The following is a 14,342-nucleotide window of genomic DNA, read 5'->3' as shown; positions in this document are numbered from 1 at the left end:
TGCTTTCAATTTACTTTGTATCCCTCATTAACTCATTATTTTGGCAGTAACCTGTACATGTATGTCTATATTCAATATATGTATATTTTTCATCCATCAAAAGGGCTGTTCAGAGTCAATAAAAACACTGACCGAGCATTCAGTTCTCAAAATGGATGTTTAATTTTTTAATACACTGGTCACGTTGCGTGCGTGAGCGTTGCAAAATAAATGTACACACGTTATTCAATCATCCACACTGCTCGCGCGCATCAACGAGTGTCTGCGATGCCAAATGCTGAAATAGAAGTTGGGAGTATAGCGTTAGTCAGAACCCATGCTGTTCTCAGGGCAGGTCTGCCGATTTTGACTAGCAAAAGTCGCTTTTCTTTTTCGCAGCAGGTTAGGAGAACTTGCGCAACAGGTTAGGAAAATGTATGTGGCAGGTTAAGAAAATTAGGTTAAGGTTAGTGTTATTTTTGTATGATCCGGGTCAAAATTCAACAACGAACCAGCTTTTTCAGCTGCATGATCAGGTAAAATAATAACCAAATGTTCATCTCCCAGTGCAAACTGCTAGCAACGGCTATCTACACTCTTAGAAAAAAGGTGCTATCTAGAACCTTAAAGGGTTCTTTGGCTGTCCCCATAGGAGAACCATTTGAAGAACCCTTTTTGGGTTGCAGGTAGAACCTATTTGGTTCCAGCTAGAACCATTTTGGGTTCCATGTAGAACCCTTTCTACAGAGGGTTCAACATGGAACCTAAAAGGGTTCTACCTGGAACCAAAAATGGTTCTCCTATGGGGACAGCCGAAGAACCCTTTTGGAACCCTTTTTTCTAGGAATAGAGCAAAGTGTCCATGAATGTTTCATGTGTGTTTCGACCTGTCCCCAAATGAATACAGCTGGTTCACAGTTAGTTTTGGCATTTTAAGCTGTGTGTCATGATCTCTGGTGGGGATAGACAAAATCAACATGCACAGGATGGTGCACGCGGACTCACCCACAGGGCCGGTGTAGCCATGGTGTCAGGGTGCAATGGTGGCACCCAATGAATTTACTATTTTCAAACATTGTCTACATTTTTACAGACCACCCCAAGAACTCCTCAGTGTCAGTCAGTCCCTCTGGTCTAGTGGTCGAGGGCAGCTCTGTGTGGTCATATATGAGTTTCAATATTTCATATACTAGCAGACTATCCAGAGGACTGAAGGTATGTCAGTAGCACTTTATCTTACTGTACAGAAATTACTTTGCAATTACCTAGAAATGACATGGTAATAATTGTTTGTACATGTTTTAATGACAGTAATAGGTAACTTATTGTAATTACCTAGAAATAACCCTTTTAATATTGTTAAATTATCTTCTTGTTCTTGATTTCATTGTGCTGTTGCTGTTAAATATTGTATTATGTGAGGCACTTATTGCCAACAAAGTGCCAGGCAGCATATGACACATACGCCACACTACAGATCTCCAATGTGACCTATACTTATGAGGTCAAACAGGTGAGAGCACTCTTCAGGCTATTATTTATGATGATTGGCATACATAAAATCATGATAGTTTTCACACTTTTGGAAATGTGTATATAAGAAGCATTTATTTGACCACATATAACGTGTGTGTTTGTGTGTGTAAGTGTGTGCGCTCGTGCGTTCGTGTGTGTGTCAGAGGAAACGTGGCAGCAGAGGAGCACAGAGAGAGCCCAGTGGCAGTGATATGTGAACGCTGCAGAGGGGAGAGCGACAGTAACACCATGATCGTAGCTCTGGATTCAGGGCTTTTGCTGTACCTGAGAAAGTGCATACAGCAGGGATCAGTGATTTCTTTTGGCTTTCCGGTATACTTTTTTGGTTTTTAAAAAATACTGTAAAAGCACCAGGAATTCCGCTCGAATTGATTTTAATTTAGGAAATCTGTTCCCAAGTATTCCTACAAATAAAAATAAAGATGTGATCAATGTTATCAAGGTAGGAAATTATCATGATATTTTCAAATTAAATCTATTTTGGGGCTTACTTGTGGTCAATTTTAAGTGTACAAATTATTATAATTGTGTCCCGGCACCCCTGACCATCCGCTCTGACAAAAATTGCCCTGTGGCTGAATGTAGTTACCTACCCCTGGCATACAGGATCTGTGGTAGACAATTTATGCAACATGAATTTTTCAAACGTGTAATCTCCATCAGCCACCGATTTCTTGCAAAGTTATTGCCCCATTATCTTGGAACGTGTTGTAAAAAGACTTGACCATTTCATTACAATTGTGGATTTAAATCCCTGACCCCGGCCCCCCGTCCTGTGTCTGTCTGACCTATCTGTGGACTGTTACAGGTTCTGCGTGGAACAAGATCATTTTAGAGGACGAAGGAGGGACAGCCTTGGGAATATGACAATGTGGACATGTAAGATGGAGCAACCATTGGACAGCTTAGAGTCACTGCCAACATTGACACAGTATACTGATAGACAAACATTTTTTCTTCTTCTTCTTTTCAAATCACTAAAAACACTGACTGAGCATTCAGTTTACAAAATGTATTGTTTGTTTGACAATATCAACACAGGAATACTATATGCTTCTACATATAAATATGAATTATTGTTATTATTATCACTATTAAAGGTTATTCATACACTTTTGTTTACTCTTTTTGTGAAAACAACCTTCCCTACTGATTTACATTGCTTCAATGTCTACTTGAAAACGGGCACTTTTTAATTATGCTTTTATTTTTTATTCTTTTAACTTTTCTTTCTTGCAAGACAGCTATTGAGCAATGCAAACTGGCACCCATAATTGTAGATAAATATTTCAGATCTAATAATTCTGGTATTGACCGTTTCAAATTTATGGGAATTGAATGGGAACAATGTTTCCTTTGCCCCCAACTGTTGTAACATGAAGAGGGCAGCTGGTATATTTGGGCGGCAGGTAGCCTCGAGGTTAGAGCATTGGGCGAGTACCAGCGCCGTCAAGGTAAGAAATATGTCGCTGTGCCTTTGTGCAAGGCACTTAGCCCTAATTGCAATGGTGACCCCTCCTCTGCATGTGTCTCAGGGGGAGTTGGGATATGCAAGAAAACGCATTTCCATTACACACTTGTGTGTAACAGGACAAATATAAGGACCCTCCAAATTATTATTTGTTGAAATATAACTATATCAAAATGTATCTCAGTTTCCAAATTAAGAAGAAGATATTGTTGCATTTAGTTCCTCATCTGTTTCGGGAAGGGTGTGTGTATCAAAGGAAGTGGTGCACTGCAGTTACAACAGCCACTGGAGTGGCAGCAAGAGGCCAGAAAGCACTGCTGCTCATCTGGTACTTATTTTAACTTATCTTTAACTATTGTAGTATTTCACTAGCCTCTGTTAATAATGTGACGTTATGTGATGTTATATTTTATAAACTGGGTGGTTCGAGTCCTGAATGTTTATTGGCTGAAAGACGTGGTATATCAGATTGTATACCATGGGTATGACAAAAAAGTACTATTTACTGGTCTAATTATGTTGGTCACCAGTTTATAATGGCAGTAAGGCACCTTGTGGGTTTGTGGTGTATGGCCAATATACCATGGCTAAGGGCTGTATCCAGGCACTCCGCGTTGCGTCATGCATAAGAACAGCCCTTAGCCGTGGTATATTGGCCATATACCACACCTCCTTGGGCCTTATTGCTTAAATATATACACATACAATTTATACATTTGATAAATCATCAGTATTGTTTTAATTTAAACTATGTGCATTCCTTATTAGAGCATGAGTATTACTATTACATGGTTATTATTAGCAATGGGAAACCTACACTCTCCTCTGTAAACAGGTACTAACTTACTGCCTAAGCAGTAGATGCATTAATACTTGATGATTTCTTCATAAACCCTTTAAACGGATGCTTTAGAACAAGATACTATCAAAACCTTTGACATACCCCTCACTATATCTGACGATCCTTACTGGATCATTCATTACCTTTGCCTGTCTGTGTTGTTATTGCGCTCAAACAAAGGATGTGATAACAATGATGGATGTGGTTATACTGTTTATATTTTACATTACATTTTAGTCATTTAGCAGACGCTCTTATCCAGAGCGACATACAGTTAGTGAGTGCATACGTTATTTAAAAAAAAAAATTCATACTGGCCCCCCGTGGGAAACAAACCCACAACCCTGCCGGCCATTCCCTCCCCTACCCTGGACGACGCTGGGCCAATTGTGCGGCGCCCCATGGGTCTCCCGGTCACGGCCGGCTACGACAGAGCCTGGATTCGAACCAGGATCTCTAGTGGCACAGCTAGCACTGCGATGCAGTGCCAAATAGATCATATAATTACATATTATAACTATTTGTTTTAAAATTATCATTAGTAATGAATAAATCATCATGTAATTATTATTAAAGTGGAACTGACAGCGTTTAAACAACTTTGCAGATATGAAACAAACAGGCAATGGTAATAGTAGTCCAAAATATACAATTCCCATTTCATGCTTCAAAACCAACTTTATAAGAGGTTCTATTTGACTCCAAATTCCATGACATACAATAAGGCATTGTTGGCAGAATAGATGGATGCTGTTCAATGCATGATTAATATAATTCACCAATACATTTTTTGGTACTCCAAAACATATTGCTGTAAGGTTGTAAATCACAGCTGGCCTGGTACATTGTTGGCTGTAAATTGGACAGTGCAGTTATATTAACAATAATTTAAGCTCTCTGCCCATATAAGGCATGTCTATGTCCTGGAAAGTTTGCTGTTACTTACAACAGTCATGCTAGTCACATTAGCAGCACGTTAGCTGAACCGTCCCGTATACGGGACACCGATCCCGTAGAGGTTAACTTACGTTCTTACCTAAGACGTTGTATTTCATGTAAAAATTTGTTTTTTCAAATTGTTATATATATATATACTACCGTTCAAAAGTTTGGGGTCACTTAGAAATGTCCTTGTTTTCCAAAGAAAAGCATTTTTTTGGTCCATTAAAAGAACATCAAATTGATCAGAAATACAGTGTAGACATTGTTAATGTTGTAAATGGTTATTGTAGCTGGAAACGGCTGAATTTTAAAGGAATATCTACATAGGCGTACAGAGGCCCATTATCAGCAACCGTCAGTACTGTGTTCCAATGGCACATTGTGTTTGCAAATCCAAGTTTATCATTTTAAAAGGCTAATTTATCATTAGAAAACCCTTTTGCAATTATGTTAGCATAGCTGAAAACTGTTGTGCTGATTAAAGAAGCAATAAAACTGGCCTTCTTGAGACTAGTTGAGTATCTGGAGCATCAGCAATTGTGGGTTTGATTACAGGATCAAAATGGCCAGAAACAAATAACTTTCTTCTGAAACTCGTCAATCTATTCTTGTTCTGAGAAATGAAGGCTATTCCTTGCGAGAAATTGCCAAGAAACTGAAGATCCCGTACAACGCTGTGTACTACTCCCTTCACAGAACAACGCAAAATGTCTCTAACCAGAATAGAAAGAGGAGTGGGAGGCCCCGGTGCACAACTGAGCAAGAGGACAAATACATTAGAGTGTCTAGTTTGAGAAACAGACGCCTCACAGGTCCTCAACTGGCAGCTTCATTAAATTGTACCCGCAAAACACCAGTCTCAACGTCAACAGTGAAGAGGCGACTCCGGGATGCTGACCTTCTAGGCAGAGTTGCAAAGAAAAAGCCATATCTCAGACTGCCCATCTTAATCTTTTCTTTTTATTGGCCAGTCTGAGATATGGCTTTTCTTTGCAACTCTGCCTAGAAGGTCAGCATTGTACATGTTTTAATGACAGTAATAGGTAACTTATTGTAATTACTTAGAAATAACCATGTTAATATTGTTAAATAATCTTCTTGTTCTTGATTTCATTGTGCTGTTGCTGTTAAATATTGTATTATGTGAGGCACTTATTGCCAACAAAGGGCCAGGCAGCATATGACACATACGCCACACTACAGGTGAGGGCACTCTTTAGGCTATTATTTCCACCCATCTGGAATGCACCGTTTCTGTTTCAATGACTCAATATTTTGAACTAAAACGGATGACGGTAACCAAGGCTGGGAATGTCATTATAATCAAACTAGCAAGGGCAATGATCACAAGTCAGTCATAATGTGGCTAATATGTTAGCGCATGTGCCAAACATAAGGCCTGCGTGCTGAATAGGACACACAAGCGAGTATAAACGAGTCAACAGTTTAGTCATCTACTTTATGAAATTACAGCCTTTCGTGTGGGTTGGGACAAGCATGCATTGGCAGGCAAGCTGCAGAAGGACGAGCAGGCTAATACTCCCCATCGTTTACAGTGCAATGTTGAAGTCCAAGTAGCTGAAAAAGATTGAGAGGGTTTATCTAATGTTCCCTTGTTAGATTTTAGCTAATCTTGCTCTGGTTAGCATTAGTTGTTGATCTTGTTGTTGTTAATGTGCATAAGCAACTGAGGGAGAGAGAGCCTCCCTTTTCATGGTTGTTTGATCAATTGGACTGTGAAGTTCCCAAATGTAAGAGGACTCCTGTGGTATTTACATATTTACAGGTGTATTTTGTGGCTTTTGGCGATGATCTAAAGTTGTGCTGTTGCTACTGTCTGTAAACACGCAGTCCAGTTCAAAGTGAATGATGGCAGGCCTGTGTGGCAAATGGCTTATTTGTATATAGGCTTACTGTAGCTCTGATTGGCTATGGCACACCGGTCTGTGTAGACTCTGGTCCTAGAGAAGACAGATGTTTTTATTAGGTTTTATTTACTGCAATGTCTATTAATTGTCCAAACGCACTGATGCTTTCCCACTCTATATTGCTATAGAATTTTCAATAATTCCTTACTATACGTCATTCCCAAACATTCTATCAATTTATGAAAATGTTCTCGCATGTCAGAAGAAAATACTAATAAATTTAAAAGGTCATACGATTTCATGTTCCACTTTTAATAATGAATAATATGATTATTAGATCATATACAATTTAAAGGATCTCTGTGTTATAGATGTTATACTATAATAAGTGTAGAAATGTAATTTCTTAAATTTCCTCAGGTTTGCTGAACATTGTGCAGTTCTGCCATCTTTCCTGTTTCACTTCATCCGGGGATTTCCACCAGAGCTGTCAGTCACTTTCAGAGAGTCATGAGTGGTGCAGGTGCAGGGTCGTTGGTTCTCATTGGCTGTCTGCTGAGAGGTTTGTGAGGTTTTGGGTTGATTTTGAGTTTCAGGTTTGACTTATTTGTAACCTTAGATAAAATGTGCTATTTTGTAACCCTTAACTGTCTCTTCAATGCCATATTAGAATGGCAATTTGCATAGCATTTTTACTAATCTTACCAATGTTACAAAAATTACTTTAAGTCTGCTTCAATGGCTTTTATAGGTAGGTAAGCATTGTCAAATGAGGACTGACATCAATATGGTAATGTTGTATGTCCAATTACATTGAAATGAATGTATTTTCAGGTGGTGTATAGTGCAATTTCCCTCAAAATGGTTTTCTTAAATTTCAAATGATCCAGGTTCTTCCACCATGTTTCCCACATGTTCAGACTACATTTTGAGATAATAGACAAAGTGCAGTTTTGTATTACTATTATAGGCATTATTTTATAGGCGAGCTTAAGTCTGAATATTGATACATTGATAGTGTGAATGATTAGTGCTTTTTGAGGTCAGTTCGGTTTCTGTTCGATTACGGTTTCCATTCTTTTTTTTTTTTTTTTTACATTAAATGCATTTTGAAATAATGACATTACAAAGATCTTTGATGGTAATTCCAAAGCCCAAAATAGTGAACATTCAATTGCCAAAACATAGAAAATATTCCATTGTCTCTGTCAGGTCCACATTGGGTAGACATCAATAGAAAAATAGGAAATTACCCTGAAAAAATATAATATTTAAGTTGTGTATATTACATAGTTTTTATTTGATGACTATATAATTTTTTTATTCTCAAAAGTCATCATCTCATCTCTGCTCTGGCAGTAACAGTCAGTCAGCCAGTTATCTGTGCTCCCCATATTGTACTGTCTTTAGTCATCCTATTTAGCTAGCCTGCCTAAGTAAGAACTCTCTGTCCCTCGTCATTGTGTTTTTGGGGGTCTTTGTGTATCTACCTAACCTTGCATGCGTAAAGTGTATCTGTCCAGAGATCTGCAAATAATGACGAGATGATCATGTCTCCGCTCTAAAAATGGGAGTCGTTGTTCTGAAGGCGAGAAAGCAGGCATCAAATTTAGGTCCAAATAAAACAATAGAAAAGCATTGGGATTATTTTGGACAGATTTTGTCAAGAATGAAACTTCTCGCTTCACTTCTTCCTCTCTGTCAAGACGGAAAAGAACTGGCACCATGAATTATGGTCATTGTAGTTAATTACCACGTTTCTGAGCTAAACTATGTTGAATATTTGTTTAATGAAAACTACTACTACCTTCAGCCCAGCGTCCCACATAGTTCTACAATTGATTTATCTTGTGAATGATTTGATTTCTCTCCAGAGAAACGGTGCGTTGGCCTAAAAAAAAAACGAACTAAAGGAATTCAAGTAATTGAACCAACGTCGGTCAATTAGTTGTTTAATAACCGGAATAAAAACGAAATGTGGGTTAATCTCTCAGCACTGTTAATTGACCCCATGGATCATGAAATGTGGTTTAAGCAATTTATGTTGGCTAATATAGTGTGTTGTCAACAATTCAATCATATTCTTTCACCAAAATAAGTATTTTTAATACAAATGTGTGTATCCTATTCTTAGTCCACCATACTTTTTACTGACATCAAGCCTGGTTGAGTACATGTTTTCAAAATTCTTGCTTTTAAGCCTTTTGACATTTTAACTATTTATTTTCATATTGCTACTCTTCAAGGTCTCTACTAACAGGAATTGTGAAATATGAATCCCTCAACTAACTGAATTTGTACCTTTTATGCCATATCTTTGGTGACTGATTTTGAGTTTCTTACGGTTTTCTGAATGGGCAAAGTTAGAGTGCCACAATACTGAACTGCATTAACCCAGAAGGATATCAATTATGTTTATTGATGCATAATAAAGTGTTAATTTAGTTGACCAATCAAGTTCAAATTAAGATTTTTTTCATATCCACTTCTAAAATCCATTGCCAAAACATGCTCTACCAGCCGGTTGAGAATAGGGTTAAAGGGTTTAGATATGTTATTTTCTATATGGCTTAATGTGTTACTGTATCCTAGATACAAGCCATAACCATTGTGTTTTTGCTATTAATTCTCAGTCTAAACATTCTGTTGTGTATTTCAGGTGCTCTGTGCCAAAATGGGAAAGTCTTGATTCCCAGCGGTATTCAGGCTCTGAGTGGATCTTGTGTGCTAATTCCATGTAGATTTACATTGAAGTCTAAATATGAGTCATCCCTCACTCGTCCATGTAAAGGAACATGGAACAGAGTATTCGTGAAACCAGGGTTAATGGCACCCACAAGAGATGACTTGCTGCAGAAGGACTGCACCACTATCTTGAACCTTCCTTACCCTTATCCCCGTTCCTACCTATCCCAATATTTCTTAAACCTTGAATGTGACAAAAGTCTACCATTTGAGTTTCCTCAAAGCATCAATATTGATGTTAAAGGTACATTATTACTATTTACAACAGTTCTGTGTTTTTATTTCTGGTGGTTGAGGTTAGTTACTGTGATCACATGTTTATGCAGGTGGTTCATTGAGTGGAGAAATGATCAATTAGGTGGAGAAAGAGTGTCTAATTTCTTGTCACTAAATTCAGGAATACTACTTTAGTAAAAATGACACAAATCCTACTTAATATGCCATTTAATATACTTAATTAATGTTCATGCATTAGAATATGCCATTTCTTTGTGCCATGTCAGTTACAGTATTAAATTGATGTAGCCTATGTCTGCTTGCGTTATAAACTATATTACATTTTTATCTCCTGAAGACTCTCCTCCCCAACCCACTCTAACCCCAGTTACAGTGATTGTGAATGAGGGGGAATCAGTGAGTTTGATCTGCTCTGCTGCAAGCCCCTGTCCCTTTCTCCCTCCAACTCTGACATGGACCCCCAGACTGGGTGACAGTGTGGAGAAACAAGAGAAGGGACCAAACTGGGACCAAACTGAAGTCATGACTTCTACTCTGACATTCACTGCATCATACCTTCATCATGGACAGACAATGTCCTGCACTGCTCTCTACAAACGACTTGATGGCAACAGTGATGTATCATCTGAGAAAAGCCTCCCAATCACTGTTCAATGTATGTTCAATTGTTCTTCTGGTTATAATGGAATAAGTTAGGCCAGTTTGTGTTGATAGTAAATCGTTATGTTTTTCTTTCCCCCAGACCCTCCCAGGAACACCTCAGTGTTGGTCCGTCCCTCTGGTTCAGTGGTAGAGGGAAGCTCTGTGACTCTGACCTGCAGCAGCAATGCCTACCCAGCAGTGAAGAGCTACACCTGGTACAGAGTTAATGAAGATCAGGTGGCACCAGTGAAGGCTACAAGAGTGCTAAATGTCCAAGTGTCGCAAGACAACACCCAGTTCTACTGTGAGGCCAGAAATGAGCTTGGATTGCAGAAGTCTGCTGTTGTTCAACTAGGTGTGCCATGTAAGTATAAAATAAAATAAAAACAACTACATGTATTCTAGCATGAACCAGATGCATCCACTGCTAGCAATGGGTCAGGGTGAAATGGTGGCACCCACTAAGTTCACATTTTTTAAACATTGTCTTTTACTTTTTATAGATAAACCCAGGAACACCTCAGTATCAGTCAGTCCCTCTAGTCTAGTCGTAGAGGGAAGCTCTGTGACTCTGACCTGCAGCAGCAATGCCAACCCAGCAGTGAAGACCTACACCTGGTACAGAGTCAATGAGAGCAAGATGGTCCCGATGGAGTCTAGATCTCGGTCTCTGGTTCTGCAGGATATCAGTGAGAGTGGACTGTTCTGTTGTGAAGCACAGAATAGCTATGGCAAAGAAATGGCCAGCATCTTTGTGTATCTGCACCACTGCCCCTCCACACCTACAGGTAGGCCTAGTGCTGTAACAATGAGAATATACTAGATTAAACAGATTGTTGTGTATAATTAAATTGTTTAATTAATTTAAATGAAATTATTTACATTTTAAGCAATTTTACAATTTAACGATTATTTTACCTGTATAAGTCCGTTATAAAGACATTTGGTACACATACAGAAAGTATAGAGACTGTGGATTTGGAAACTAACAAAGTAACTCAAACATGTCTTGTAACTCAAGTATCAGTTCCATCCATAATCTGTGGAGTGGTCATTGTCCTGTGGATTCTAACAGTCATCTTCGGAGTCTATAGATATATCAGGTAAAATGGACCTACTGTAATTGCTAAGCAAGTAAAATCTTGTATTTCATTATTTCATGGACATTTTTCAGAAATAGTAATATATATAATCTTGGTTAACCCAGAACTAAAATCTAGCATAATTTGGTTATTGGTAGTCTGTCATCGAGAGATTAATATATCCATATGGTAATATACAGTGCATTCGGAAAGCATTCAGACCCCTTGACTTTTTCCACATTTTGTTACATTACAGCCTTATTCTAAAATTGATTAAATTGTTTTTACCCCTCATCAATCTACACACAATACCCTATAATGACAAAGCAAAAACAGTTTTTTATAGATTTTAGGAAATGTATAAAAATAGAAAAACTGAAATATCACATTTACATAAGTATTCAGACCCTTTACTCAGTACTTTGTTGAAGCACCTTTGGCAGCGATTACAACCTCGAGTCTTCTTGGGTATGACATCTTGACTGTGTGCTTAGGGTCGTTGTCCTGTTGGAAGGTGAACCTTCACCCCAGTCTGAGATCCTGAGCGCTCTGGAGCAGGTTTTCATCAACAATCTCTCTGTACTTTGCTCCGTTAATCTTTACCTCGATCCTGACTAGTCTCCCAGTCCCTGCCGCTGAAAAACATCCCCTCAGCATGATGCTGCCACCACCATGCTTCACCGTAGGGATGGTGCCAGGTTTTCTCCAGATGTGACGCTTGGCATTCAGGCAAAAGAGTTCAATCTTGGTTTCATCAGACCAGAGAATCTTGTTTCTCATGGTCTGAGAGTCTTTAGGTGTCTTTTGGCAAACTCCTAGCGGGCTGTCATGTGCCATTTACTGAGTAGTGGCTTCCGTCTGGCCACTCTACCATAAAAGCCTGATTGATGGAGTGCTGCAGAGATGGTTGTCCTTCTGGAAGGTTCTACCATCTCCACAGAGGAACTCTGTAGCTCTGTCAGAGTGACCATCAGGTTCTTGGTCACCTCCCTGACCAAGGCCCTTCTCTCCCGATTGCTCAGTTTGGCCAGCGGCCAGCTCTAGGAAGAGTCTTGGTAGTTCCAAACTTCTTCCATTTAAAAATGATGGAGGCCACCGTGTTCTTGGGGACCTTCAATGCAGAAACATCTCAAGGATGATCAGTGGAAACAGGATATGGACCTGAGCTCAATTTCGAGTCATATAGCAAAGGGTCTGAATACTTATGTAAATAAGGTATTTCTGTTTTTTGTTTTTAATAAATGTGCAAAGAATTCCACAAACCTCTTTTCGCTTTGTCATTATGGGGTATTGTGTGTAGATTGCTGAGGAAATTGTTTTACTTAATCAATTTTAGAATAAGGCTGTAACGTAACAAACTGTGGAAAAAGTCAAGGGGTCTGAATACTTTCTGAAGGCACTGTATATGGTAATATATCAGTTTCAATATTTCCGTTCTAATCTTTGTCATCATCTCTATTCACTATCAGATTATCCAGAGGACTGAAGGTATGTCGGTAGCACTTTATCTTGCAGTACAGAAATTATTTTGGAATTACATGGTAATACTTGGTCATTTATTTTGTTTTGAAGATAGTAATAGGTAAAGTATTGTAATTACCTAGAAATAACATGTTAATAGTGTTTATGTTTTCTATGTATTGTGCTTTCGCTATTAAATACTGTATTATGTATGAGGTACTTATTGTGTGACATGTCCCCGTGTCTGCCAACAGTCAGTAGATGACACATACACCACACTAGAGATCTCCAACGTGACCTCTACTTATGAAGTCTTACAGGTGAGAGCACTCTTTAGGCTAGTATTAGTCATTTGCACACTAAAAAAAATCACTGTAGTTCTAACACTTTTGGAAATGTGTATATAAGTAGCATTTATTTGACCACACATAACGTGTGTGTGTGTGTCCATGTGTGCGAGCATGCACGTGTTTGTGTGTTTGTGTGTGTGTCAGAGGAAAGAGCATGGTAGCAGAGGAGCACAGAGGGAGACCAGTGGCAGTGATATGTGAATGCTGCAGAGGGGAGAGCGACAGTAACACCATGATCGTAGCTCTGGATTCACGGTTTCGGCTCTACCTGAGAGAAGTGAATATAGGGACTGTGGTAATATACCTCATCAGAACCTTTTTCATCTATCAGACAAATGTAAATAACAAACATAAATCAAGCTTTTCACTTTGTCATCTCCAAATATTTTAGTTTAACCATCCATTTCCACCCTTTATGTTTATTTCAGTTCATCTGTATTTCAGGTTTTATTGCACATTTTTATATTCATTCTATAATTATATCACATGTATTAATTTCTTGATGATGATTAATTGGTTAAATGTACTAGATGGTTCTTCACTTGTGGTCCTCTGTAGCTCAGTTGGTAGAGCATGGCACCAGGATAGTGGATTCGGTTCCCGGGTCCAACCATATGTAAAATGTATGCACACATGACTGTAACGAACTGTTCAGAAATTGCTGGGGGAGAGGGGGTGTCAATAAAAACATTAAAAATATTTTCACGTGACCCTCCCCTTTGCTTTACCCTCCCCGTCATTGAATTAACTCAGTAACAGTTTCAAAGTATGTCGACCTCATAACTATGATCAGGGGGCAAAACACATGGATACTGTCTGATGATGTGAATGGTTTAGTGGGGGAGGGGAATTGAGCTTGTTGCGTTTTTGAGCTCGGAGCGACACCCAAGTGGCAGGTGCGTGACTTCTGTTCTAACTCGCCTCACTTTTGTTCAAATTTATCATGTAAATCGTGGTTGGTTATGTGCTAAAATCGAATCAAATCAAATTAATTTGTCACATGCTTCGTAAACAACAGGTGTAGACTAATAGTGAAATGCTTACTTACTGGCTCTTCCCAACAATAGAGAAAAATAATAACATGAGGAATAAATACACAATGAGTATTAATCACTTGGCTATATACACGGGGTACCAGTACCGAGTCGATGTGCAGGGGAACCAATTAATTGATGTAGTATGTGGACA

The 14,342-nt window shown here is 38.7% G+C and overlaps 1 protein-coding gene across 2 annotated transcripts; it reads left to right on the top strand.

Moving 5' to 3' along the window:
- The first annotated feature begins 3,266 nt into the window (after window positions 1–3,266).
- LOC121559408 (B-cell receptor CD22-like) lies at window positions 3,267–13,824 on the top strand. 2 transcript variants are annotated; one of them, XM_041872634.1, is made up of 10 exons: window positions 3,267–3,314; window positions 7,058–7,199; window positions 9,297–9,626; window positions 9,957–10,274; window positions 10,362–10,625; window positions 10,765–11,049; window positions 11,283–11,364; window positions 12,813–12,831; window positions 13,059–13,124; window positions 13,299–13,824. In XM_041872634.1, the coding sequence occupies exons 2-10, from the start codon at window positions 7,148–7,150 to the stop codon at window positions 13,353–13,355; spliced, it is 1,473 nt and encodes a 490-aa protein (XP_041728568.1). In that variant the 5' UTR covers window positions 3,267–3,314; window positions 7,058–7,147; the 3' UTR covers window positions 13,356–13,824. The 2 variants fall into 2 exon arrangements, with proteins under 2 accessions (XP_041728568.1, XP_041728567.1); XM_041872633.1 differs by having other exon boundaries at window positions 13,059–13,824.
- The last annotated feature ends 518 nt before the right edge of the window (window positions 13,825–14,342 follow it).

The sequence above is a fragment of the Coregonus clupeaformis genome, unplaced genomic scaffold (assembly GCF_020615455.1).
Source record: "Coregonus clupeaformis isolate EN_2021a unplaced genomic scaffold, ASM2061545v1 scaf0493, whole genome shotgun sequence".
Lineage (NCBI taxonomy): Eukaryota > Metazoa > Chordata > Actinopteri > Salmoniformes > Salmonidae > Coregonus > Coregonus clupeaformis.
This window is presented reverse-complemented; position numbering and strand designations above follow the sequence as displayed.